Raw genomic sequence first — 12310 nt, 5'->3', positions numbered from 1 at the left:
GCCCTCCTTCATAAGGGCCTTTGTGGCCTGGAGGAGTTGATCAAAGTCCCCCCATAGCCGAAGAGCCAGCTGTGCCCTATTGCGGGCGCCACGGGAGTGCTCTAGGAACTTCCGTAGCGCATGCCGCAGCTCATGGGGGGGTGGGGTTACAATCCCCGAGGTATTCCCTAATGGGCCTCTTAATACAGCCTCGTGGTCCGCTAAGGCAGGTAGACAGGGTGCGGACCACCGACGGGGCGTCTGACAGGCTGGGGTTATTAAATTCAATTCACGCCTTGGGGTGGAGGGGGATGGCAGGGGAAAAATTGCCACTCCTAACGGGTCGCGACTAGAAAGTGCAAAGACTGCTCCCTGGGGGGAGTCTGCAAAAGGCGGAAAGGAAATAACCCCAGGGGCGGCATTAACATTGCAGGAGGAGGGACCTTGGGCAGGGGCAGGGGTGGGGGCAGGGGCAGGGGTAAGGCTCTGGGGTGCAGGAGGCGAGCAGATAAAGGAAAGTGCCTCCTGAGCAGAATCAAGGGTTAAGGGGGAAGGGGAGGGGCTCCCAATAATGCTAGGTGCTGGCTCCATGGTGATTTTAGCGGTCACGGCAGCAGGTGGTGGGCCGCCTTCTGCAGGGTGCTCACCCGGGAAGGCAAAAAGGGGGAGGGAGCATGGGGAAAGGGAGGCTGGGGTAAGGCTGCCCAGCTCGAGGCCGGCCGGCAGCAAATCATCCCCTCCCTGGGTGACCGGGGTCAAATCTAGGGCCTCAATCTCCGCATACACGGAGGAGAGGCCAACTCCTGCCACCCCGGGGGCCTCTCCTCTAGGGCCAGCCTCAACGGCCGCCTCGGGGTCCGCGGGGGGTTCGGGTAGCATCCAGGCAGAAGGGGTGTCCTCAGGAGTCTCGGAGGGGAGGGTTTCCCGTGGAGGGGGGATTCTGCCCTCCAATGCCAGTCCGTCTTCCCCTTCCGACACCGGCGGATGGATCTCGCTCGCGGCCGTGGCGGGAGGCTCGATAGCAGTGCCTCCTTTCCTGGTCTTCCGGGGGGCTTCCGCGTCGGGTGGATGCAGCGGAGCTCGAGCCTTCCGCTTGCCTCGCTTCCCCTGGACTAGGGTCCATCCCTCCATAGCATCATCTGGGGGTTGGTTAGCAGGGGTCGTGTCAGGGGGCGGAGGCGATGGTTTAGGGGTTCGGGGAGGTAGCGGTGGGGCAATATGAGGGGCGGGGGCTTCTCCTTGGGGAGGGCCCTCTCTTATACCCGATAACATCCTTGCCACACCCTCCTCCATGGGCTCTATTGGGGTGGTACTAGCAAGGGTGGAAACCCCTTGCTCGCCCGGGCATTGTAGGGAAGGTATCTCTTGGGCCCGGACGGGAGCAGCGATGGGTCGAATAGGAGGAGGATTGGTTTCAGGTACTGGGCAGCCAGGGGCGTCGGCAGCGACGGGGCCGATGTCCTGCCGGGTCTCGGGGGTTTCGGGTGCCCCTCCCCCCCGAGCCAAAGGGCAGTCTCTGCGGACATGCCCCGCTGAGCGGCAGAGGTAGCACCGGGCCTCTCCGGTAGAATAAAAGACCCGATAGCGGGCTCCCTCGTAGGGGACTAGAAAGGACCCCTCAAGCGCCTCTCCGTCACGCGCCCCTGCCGGTGGTAGAAGCTGCACTTGCCGGCGGAACGAAAAAATGTGACGGAGGGTGGGGTCCTTGCAGCCCAACGGGAGAGGGCTGATGACAGAAACAAGTTTCCCCAGGGTGGAAAGAGCGGGTAACAGGGCAGCATTGGGTAAGAAGGGAGGAACGGAGGTAAGGACAAGGCGAACGCCCAGGTCTTCTAACGGTTCTAGGGGGACAAACACCCCCCCTACCGTCAGGCCCCTCTCCACCGCCTCCTGGGCGGCATCCTCCGAGGCTAAGAAGAAAACGACCTTCCCATACATCTTGGAGGCCGCCACAATAGCCGTGGGTCCTACCACCTTCGCCAACGCCTGCACGTATGTCTCCACGTGGGGCGAGGCGGGCACCAGGAGGCAACGGACGCCGTGCTTCCTGGTCAAGGCGGGGAAAGGGCCTCGGCCGCTGGTGATGGTGGCAGAGGCAGGGGGGCGGCGAGATGACGAGGCGGCAGGCAGCGGGGAGCCCGCTGCCGCCCGGGCATACGTCCTGGGGGCCGGGGGAGGGACAATCGCAGAGCTGGTGGAGGGAAACGCTGGGAGGGGCGCCACGGTTGATGACGAGGCCGCAGCGGTGGGGGCAGCTCCCGCCATGGAGGGCTCAGTGGTTTTAGCGGGGCCCTTTCCTTTCCACCCGCCCTGGCCCTTCTTGCGAACCGGGGGGGGTTTCCTAGAATCTGGGGGGGTGATGGGTGCAGCAGCAGCAGCAGCAATCACCCTGGTGCCTCCTGCTACCGGTGCCCCAGCAGGGGGGGTGGCAAGTACCTTAACAATAGTAGTAGGGGGGGGACCTTGGGGGTTGGGCTGGGGTGGTGGTGGGGAAGGGACAACTAATTTTATTGAAGCAGTCTCACCCCTCTCGTTCCCCGCCATTGTGAGCAGGGAGAGACAGGGAGACACCGGAAGGAGGGGGGGGGAGGCAGAATAGCCCCTCCCTCCGCTGGCTGCGGACGGGAAGGGAAAAAATGCCGAGGGAGGGGGTCTGGGAGGAGGGGGGGAACAAAATCGGGGTCCAGTAAAAGGGGCAAACTGTGGGATAAGCAATCCGGGGGGGGGGGTGCAGACCCACACACGTCTGTCCAAAGAGTCTCGGTTGGTCGGTTGTTAGGTCCGGTCCGGAAGGCAAAGTTCAAAGCAAACAGCTGGATCCGAAGGGAGATGGCAGATTGCCAGCAGGGACAGACTGCGGGGGGGCCGTGACAGTTGTAATAACGATGGGGGGGGGTAGGGGCACCGATGGATCGGGGGTGGGGGTCTCCACGCCACACCCCCTGTGCCGCCACAAACGCAAGTAATCACAGTCAAACTCCCCCCCACGAGAGCATAATTCAAAAAGTTACTCAGTCTTACGGCCTCCGTCACGATGATTTATATTATTTCTTCTGTCCGAAGGAATCTCCGTCTCCGGCTGTGTTGGCTGTGTTCCAAGTCCTCCGGTATGTTAAGAATGCTATAAGGTCCGAGCTACTGGCGAAACGGCTGGGTCTGGGGGTTTCCACTCCCCCCTCTGGACAGCAAAATCGGCAATCTTCCCCCCCCTCCTCCGGGGGCTCAGCTGAGGCAAATAGCTGCGCCCGAAAGCAGGCGTGGGGGGGGATGGCCGGCGAAGGACGTAGATGGGAAAAAAAACACAAAAAATGAAAAAAAAAATAAAAAAAAAGCGTCTGGCCCGGTCGGGGGGGGACTAAGGCAGATGCAAAAAGTAAGAAAAATCCGGGCCAGGAGGCTTTAGGAAAGAATAGAAAGCAGATAGCTGAGGAGCAAGCAAAAGACGTTCCGTTTCCTAACAGGGAAGGTTCCAGAACAATCAGGAACCTTCTGGAGACAAGTAAGACAGGCTGATTAGAACACCTGCAGCCAATCAAGAAGTTGCTAGAATCAATTAAGGCAGGCTAATCAGGGCACCTGGGTTTTCAGAAAAGGAGCTCACTTCAGTTTGTGGTGTGCGTGCGAGGAGCTGGGAGCAAGAGGCACTAGGAGCTGAGAGTGAGAACGTGGACTGTTGGAGGACTGAGGTGTACAAGCATTATCAGACACCAGGAGGAAGGTCCTATGGTGGGGATAAAGAAGGTGTTGGGAGGAGGCCATGGGGAAGTAGCCCAGGGAGTTGTAGCTGTCGCACAGCTGTTCCAGGAGGCACTCTAGACAGCTGCATTCCACAGGGCCCTGGGCTGGAACCCGGAGTAGAGGGCGGGCGCGGGTTCCTCCCAAATCCTCCCAACTCCTGGTCAGACACAGGAGGAGTCAACCTGCACTGTGGGTTCAGAAAAACGGCCAAGCTGAGTGCCGCCGTGAAGTTCCAAGGCGAGCAAATCCGCCAATAAGCACAAGACCCACTAAGGTAGAGCAGGAACTTTGTCACAGAAAGTATTGACCAGAAATCAGTATAGTTCTATATACTGGTACAGACCCCTGCACACCCTTGTCTATATTTAGGAATCACTGCCAATGCAGCTCCACAGGCCAACCCTGTTTGCCGAATCAAGGGCTATTTTTGAGGCTGGAAAAGATCGAACTTCTAAGCCAGTGTTATTTGCATCTCTGTATAACAATTAGAGCAGTGTTTTCTTTGCGACTCCACAGGCATCAGGGTTGCTGAGAACCCACTTTATGCTATAAGAACTGTGCTCAAGAATGTAAGCTTTGATTGAAGAAAAATTACATTTCTAACTGTTACGATTGCAGAGAGCATCAAACATTAACCAAGTGTAAACTATGCGGGTAAGTAAGTGTAAGAGTTTGTGCATAGCCAAAATAATTGGTCATCTCAAAGGGGAGTTAACTGATCAAATGATTACCTTATCTAATATTACAAAATAATTCCCCAATATCATTTACTATTTAGTTACTTTATGTAGTGTAGTTGGGTCCCAGGATATTAAAGTTAAGGTGGGTGAGGTAATATCTTTTATGGACCAACTTATGTTGGTGAGAGAGACAAGCTTTCAAGCCATACAGAGCTCTTCTTCAGGTCTGGGAAAGGTACTCCAAGCACCACAGCTAAATGCAAGGTGGAACTGATTGTTTAGTATAGGTTGTTAGCACATATTCTATTCCAAGGGACCATTCAAGGTAGAGTGGCCCACTAACAGTCCTTTGCAGTCATAGGACGAAAAGAGGATTTAGTTGGTTACAGATCGTTGTAATAAGCCATGGCTCGAAAGTTTTGGGCCAGTAAAAGATATTACTTCATCCACCTTGTCTCTCTATTTAGTTGCTTATCATTTTGGCAGAAATCTCCAGCTAATGCATTTATCCAACATAATTCCCACACCTTTCCCCAGGTCCCAAAGCTATAACTGTCACTACTCAAGCTGCCAACTATGTTGTCAGTACAAATCCGTATAGCATCTTAAAAAATAAACGTATACATTAAACACCTCAAACTAAACTTAACTTATTACCACAAGGGACACAATACTAGTACAGTAAAAACTTTTTAAATCTGGCATGTTGGGGTAATAGGGGGTGCTGGCAAGTGAAAAATGCCAGTTAAGAAAGAGTTTGGGTGCGGGTTCCCATTGGTTCCCAGCCAATGGGAGCTGTTGAGTCAGTGGGCGGGGCAGAGGCAGCGCGAAGAGCCATCTGATGGGTCTCCACCTAGGAGTAGCCAGGACAAGTCACTGCTTGTGAGCAGCCTCCCAAGGTAAGCACCCCCCCGGATCCTGCACCCAAACTCCCTCCCAGAGCCCATGCCTGCACCCCCTCCTGTGCCCCATCCCCCACTCTCACACCCCCTCCTGTACTCCGAACCCCTTGTGGCCGTTCTCCGCCTAGGAGCAGCAGGGACATATTGCTGCTTCTGGGGAGCCACGCAGAGCCAGGTAAGGAGCCTGCTGGCCCCACACCAACCGGACTATAAACCAGACTTTATATCAAGATCAGAAAAGCCAGTTTATAGAGCTTTCCAGTTAGTACAGGGCCAGATAATACAGCTTTTACTGTACTAGTTATTGGGATTTAATTCAATAAAGCCTTCCATTCCAGTGAATAAATGTATCTGAAACTGCTGCAGAATCTTCTATAGTTGTACTGTAGAGATGCAGAATATCTAGGGAGTGTTGCTAACAATTTGGCAAAGAGCAGACATGCTTTCAGTCTCCCCCCTCCCCTCCACAAGTGAAATCTTACAGTTATTTTGTTTTTTAAAACCATCTTTGTTTTATGACCCTGGATATCTTTAAGTATCTCATTAGGAGTTCTGGGGTTACTAGATTTTCAATTAAAGCTGGCTGAAAATTGTCAAAATTTCTTCAACAGAAAAGGTATTTGCAATAAAATGGAAGTTTTTGCAACAATATTTCATTTTGATTGAAACTGATGAAAAATTTCAGAACATTATGAAAAAGAAGAAGCTAGGAAGAGAGGAACACTCCCCTCTATCAGTGGAAAAAAATTAAAGTAGTGAGAGAAGATGGTTTTTATATTCAATAAAATCAAGTGTTCTGAATATTCCCAAAAGTTGTTTGAAATTTTACAAAATATACTCCTCCCCCTGTTTACCCAACCAGCTCTTGGTATGACAGTGAGTACTAGATGTCTCCCCCTTATCCCAAGACGGGGCAAACAATACACAAGCAGCCAGAAACCCAACATATTCATTAGCCTCCAAACACTCCTAAGTTTGGAGGTACCTACCTGATGTTTTCTCCAATCAATTTGGTCACAAATGAATGCTACAAATTTTCACAGGTCTTTAAAAAAAAAAACTGTCAACTACAACAGCATAAGACTCAATGGCAAAATGATTACATTTATACAGAAATGCTTGGTAAAACATACCTGAGCAAAATACAGTTTTATTTCCTTTCCAAGAAATTCTGTCTTATGTAACTGGATTCTAGCATCTGCGGCTGATAAAGGGTTGCTGAAGTTTATTCGTACTCTTTTGAAGCTCTTAAAATACTGAAAGGTGATATCTTTGTCATATGTTCTAAAGAGAGATTCAAATTTGGCCTGTAAAAAAAAATATTATATATTTTTAAAAACAAAAGAAGCCATGTACATGCCACATCCCTTTTTTCTTGTAATTTATTCTCATTCCCTCAAGGACAACTGCTGATTATGATGGACTGCAGTTAACAGTGGCATGCTAAAATATTTTATTAGAGAATATGGTAAGCCATTCAAAATAAACCAATCATCATTTATTTACAACATAGCAGCTGCTTTTTTCTTGCTGAAATAATAATGCCTTCAAGGTAGAAGAAAAGATTACAAATAAGTAAAATATATTGCATGCCTACTGGCTTCTGTCTCAATCTTGTGGCATGCTAAAAAAAGTACTATTTACAAGTGATGAAGATCATGGAGTTTTAATTGCTTAGTTTAGTTTATATAGAAATATCTATAAAAAGCAGGCAAAGTAAATTGAGGGCCAAAAGTCCTTACTCAAGTAAACATGAAGGACATGAAAACGGTAGATATGAAAACTGAATAGTGTGCTGTACTAAAATGTGCTTGTTTTTAAGGTAACCAGACACCTCAGTAATGTTATGACATATGAAAACTATTTTTTGTAGTTATTTTTAATTTAGGGAAATGAAGTGTGCTTAAGGAAATTTCAGTTATAATGACACACAGTAATTCTATAACACCCTCCATCTATGGATCTCAAAGAACTTTACAAACGAAGACGCAATTCCCTTAGTAAAGAAAGTATTGTTCTAATTACACAGACATGGAAACAGAGGTGAGGGCCTTGCACAAGGTTAAAACAGTACATTTGTTGCAGAGTGGGAACAGAATTCAGCCCTTCTGACTCCAAAACCTTGTACTTTTATCGGTGTGGCCCAATGACTTAGCCATCCTATCTAGATGGCAGTATGAAACTAAGTCCATCAAAAGTTGGCAGTCTTCATTGATGATTTGAGTAACTAATGTTTGAGCTTTTAGAGCACATGAGGCAGCTATCCAAACCAAACTCAGCTATTTACACATTATTTATGAAGAATGTTTCCATTTTTACTTCAGGGTGCTGAGGGGAGGGGAAGGGAAAAATGAGTGTATGGCTGGCATACTTGCTGTTTCAGACTTATTTTAAGCACAATGACTCGCTATGTACAACCCTTAGTAGTAAGTTATGTTTTATGTATTGGCATTTTGTATGTTACTATTTCACAGAATCTTACTGATCAGAATGTTCTGACTTCATGTTCATCTTTCAACTGCATTCAGTTTAATCACTGATTTTTGGATAAGGCTACATAGAAGGGTATAACAAAATAGCGTAATATTTTTTTCTTGAACACTTAATTTCCTTATTCTCTTATATAAACCTTTGGTTATAGTTTTTATTTAAGCTAAGCGTGGTTCTAACTCACAACAACTTGCTACTGCTATCCCAAGACTCTAAGTAACAAATATATATTAGACAAAAGCCAAATATTTCATGTATGCATGTTAACTCAAAACTATCCTGTCTCTTAGTGTTCTAATAAAAGCTAGCTGTATGTAAACTCCAAGTAGTTTTAATACAATTCTCAAGAATAGAACCCTTAGCACAGGAATTTATTGTTAGCTTTTTACACGGGAAAGAAAGCTGCTTTGTATTTCTGAAATCTAAGCCTTTTTTTATCTTTTTTCTATATTACACTACTTGGTGCACCAATATCTCATTCATACCTATTCAGAAAAACAGATTGGTCTATAATTCAGAATTCATATTCACCACTAAACCTTTGGAGACCATCTAGATGATTAATGAAATGTATGGAATCTTCAATTTTATGTTAGCTAAAAAGAAAATTCTGTACTATTATAAAATACTCGCCTCATGGATCAAACTTCCAGATGAAATCAGATGTTAGCATCATAGTGTCTACTAATAAAATCCAATTGTTTTGTGCCTGACAGATGTCTTAGCACTGCTAATCAATAATTCACTACTGTAAGTCCAACATTTGTGTGTTTGTTACTCCTTCATTCTCATCAATTAGATAGCTGGAGTGATTATATTACGTAGCATTCCAACACTACAGAAGTGTCACCAGTTTTAACAATTACAGTGCTACACCAACAATGTAAATTTAAACATCTTCATATATTCTAATATAAACAAACCTATTAGCAACATTCTAAATCTGATCATTGAAAATGCCTTCAAATGAAGTTTTTTCAACTCATATTCACACTTACATGCATATATACACAGTATTTTTATGGACAGACAACAAGTATTTGAAAAAGCAGAAGATAAATATCTTAAAGTCCATATGATACATTAAGACTGAAACATAATACACAAAATACACATTTGCAGACTACAACCTGTTAACCTCTGAAATAGTTCTTCCCTACTTCTTAAGCATTATCTGTTTAATGTTTTAAACAGCACAGTATTTTTCAACTATTTTAGAACAGCACCTATCCTTCAGTATTTAAGAAATTCACAGATCTAAAACTCAACTTTAAAAAAGCCATACCCTCGTTTCAATTTGATTGAAGACATCGCTGTCTGCCACACAGGCAATTAGGGAACCAAAACTGTAGTTAAGGTTCCTAAAATGCATTTTGTGCCTCACTAAAGCAACGATAGCAGTTCAACACAAATCCAAGGCAATTACTTTTAAGGAAGCTGTTGGTTCTGTAGACTGTGTTTATAAAGGAAAAAGTCCAACCCCCTCAAAAAAGCATTCAGGTCATCCCGTAAGTGACAGCAAATTCCTGAACAAAGTCCTGCATGCTTTAAGGCAGTCAGGGACAAAATGTAAGCGACTACTGGAAAGAGGTGACATCAGCACATTAGTCAGCTTTCCTATGCTAATTAACTTTGCTTTGGAAGATGGAAAAAACAGCTGAGGTTTGCACAGCAGCTGCTTTATCAACTCCTCTTGCAGCATAGTTTCCATTGGTAGTAATTCCATTCAGCACTCAGACAACATGCTCTTCACTTGAATGGGCCAGCCCATCTTAAGATGGAAAATGTTACTGCTAACAGCTCAATGTCTACAGTAATAAGCAATAATTAGCCAGCAGGGAAATTTCAAGACTTTGGAAACTAGAAAACAAATCCCTTAGTAAATTTACTCCTTGTACTTTCTGAAAATGTACAAGAAGTTTTAAATTGGGGATTAGAGGAAATCTACTTTGAAAAATATGTTTTTCAATGAAATACTTTATAGTGGAAATTCATTTTGAAATACCTTTTCCAATTAAACTTTATGGAGTAATTTCCTGCTTCCACTTTATTTGATTCTCTTATGGTCTCAAGGCCCTGTAATATGAAATCATACAAGAGCTCAATTAGTAGTTTACTACTAGGATTTTAATACAAACCCCTAATTCTCACTGGTGTAAAACTGTAAAGCCTACACTTATATCCCCTGTTCAATGAATTCAGAGTGTTGTTCGGAGAAAGTTTCCAGAAAATAAAGCAAGATGGCGAGATTTAAATCAAGGCTATTTAAGTCACTGATTTAAAATATTTATATCAGATCAGATGGGGCCTTTGTAAAGCTAATTTGAAAATCTGTGCTATTGCAACTATAAATTTTAATCTAACGAACAAAATTACAAATGCTTTTTTTAGTTAGTTTATTTTAGTATAAAATCTACTACAGTTAAGGTATCTTATTTGAATTTTACAAAGCAGCTACAGGCAAAAAACAAACAAACCACAGACGATTAAGGGTTTGTAGGACAAGGACTAAAACCAGCATGTAACTTTACTCAAATGAATAGTCCCTTTGACTTCAGTGGTACTACTCATCTGCTTAGTTAAGCATGTGCATAAGTATTTGCAGCACCAGAGGCTAAAAGTTTTTAATATTTGTGTACAAAATCTTTGCCACTTCAAAACAAAATTGCTTCACTGTTAAGAAGTTTATACTTTCAATACATTAAGTTACTGTAAACTATTTTGTACACAGGCCAAAAACTATCAAAACTATCAGCCTAAAATTAGTGTCTCAGGCCCATATTTAGGCACTTAAAGGTGGAATTTTCAAAAGCACAAGTTACACTGAGTTCATCAGAGAACAGCCTAGCACCATCCTCTTTGGAACCCCCTTTCAGGTAGTTGAAAGCTGCTATCAAATCCCCCCCTCACACTTCTCTTCTGGAGACTAAATAAGCCCAGTCCCCTCAGCCTCTCCTCATAAGACATGGGCCCCAGTCCCCTAATAGTTTTCGTTGCCCTCTGCTGGACTCGGTCCTATTTGTCCACATCCTTTCTATAGTGGGGGCCCAAAACTGGACACAATACTCCAGATGTGGCCTCACCAGTGCCGAATAGAGGGGAATAATCACTGCCCTCGATCTGCGGGCAATGCTCCTACTAATGCAGCCCAATATGCCATTAGCCTTCTTGGCAACAAGGGCACACTGTTGACTCATATCCAGCTTCTCATCCTCTGTAATCCCCACATCCTTTTCTTAAGAACCGCCAGCCTGCAGCAGTGCATGGGATTCTTCCGTCCTAAGTGCAGGACTCTGCACTTGTCCATATTGAACCTCAGATTTCTTTTAGCCCAATCCTCCAATTTCTCTAGGTCACTCCCACACCGCCTTCCAAACTCTGAACCCCTTGTGGCTGTTCCTCCACTTAGGAGCAGCGGGGACATGTCACAGCTTCCAGGGAGCCATGCGGAGCCAGGTAGGGAGCCTGCCACCAGCCGGACTATAAACAAGACTTTCAATGAAGATCAGAAATGCTGGTTTACAGAGCTTTCAGGTTGGTAAAATGCCAGATAACACAGCTTTTACTATAAAAACATTCTAAGACAGGAAAACATTAAATGCTCTGATTTGTTGCCTAATTGCAAGTTATACAAAAATATTAATGGCAGCATTTTCTTTGCCAGTAATACCTGCCATTTTCATCATATGGAGTGAACAGAAGTATTTTAAGAACTCTAAAAGCAAAAAATACCTCTTTGAATATACATATATATCCCAAACCCCACTTCAAAAATGGAAGACTAATTAAAAAAATTCTCTATACTGATACACCCAGAAATCCAGCTTTCAGCAATGAACTGAACAAGTCAACTTAAATCATAACGGTGATATCACAGCATTAACTGACCACATACTTAGTCAAGTTATTCTAGTTCTTGTTGCAGAGTTCTATATTCAGTTTATTTCTACTCAGAAGCCTTTTTTTCCTGAACATCACCTTCATGGTACAGTAAGTGTATTACTAGTCTGCCCAAAGCATGACGTTGTATTTGAATATGGGGGTTCAACTAAGAGACAAGACTTTTTGACCATGTAACAACCATTCTAGATACATAGTTTTAGGGCCTAATCCTGCTCTCACTGATGTCAATGGGTAGCATTCCTCTCGGGACTTTAATGGAAACAGGATTGGACCTTAATTTGCTATGGAAAACACACACTGCATTTACTCACAAAATTTCCATAAGAGGTAATGGAACTAAGGAGAACTTAGTTCTATGGGAAATGAGACATAACAAAACCTATCAGTCTTCCTGTGCTAATGCTCCTCTTCCTGTCACTGAGGCCCAAACAGGATGACTTCATGTTTCTTCCTGATGGCACAGTCACCCACATTCTGGAGACTACTTTTGTAGCTCAAAACCTGACTGAGGCTTCTGGGTTACTATAATACAAGTCAATAAAATCACCAAATATCACTCTGCCAAAAATAAATAAATAAATAATAAATAAAAATTGTCCTGCTCCAAAACTTCCCATA

At 45.0% G+C, this 12310-nt stretch overlaps 1 protein-coding gene across 3 annotated transcripts in view; it reads right to left on the bottom strand.

The window, feature by feature from the left end:
* The window catches only part of RCAN1 (regulator of calcineurin 1), a 90984-nt gene that overhangs the window by 22236 nt on the left and 56438 nt on the right, over nucleotides 1-12310 (bottom strand). Inside the window, exons 1-2 of one of the 3 annotated variants that reach the window (XM_073361433.2) lie at nucleotides 9075-9209; nucleotides 6433-6606 (exon numbers count right to left, since the gene is read on the bottom strand). In XM_073361433.2, coding sequence (XP_073217534.1) covers nucleotides 6433-6606; nucleotides 9075-9161 — 261 coding nt within the window. In that variant the 5' untranslated portion in view covers nucleotides 9162-9209. Of the gene's footprint in view, nucleotides 1-6432; nucleotides 6607-9058; nucleotides 9210-12310 lie in introns of those variants that run through there. The other 2 variants (XM_073361441.2, XM_073361425.2) reach the window with 2 other exon arrangements.

This window comes from Lepidochelys kempii, chromosome 1 (assembly GCF_965140285.1).
Source record: "Lepidochelys kempii isolate rLepKem1 chromosome 1, rLepKem1.hap1, whole genome shotgun sequence".
In the NCBI taxonomy this organism is placed as follows: domain Eukaryota; kingdom Metazoa; phylum Chordata; order Testudines; family Cheloniidae; genus Lepidochelys; species Lepidochelys kempii.
The sequence above is the reverse complement of the archived record's forward strand: the minus strand, read 5'-3'. Positions and strand labels throughout refer to the sequence as shown.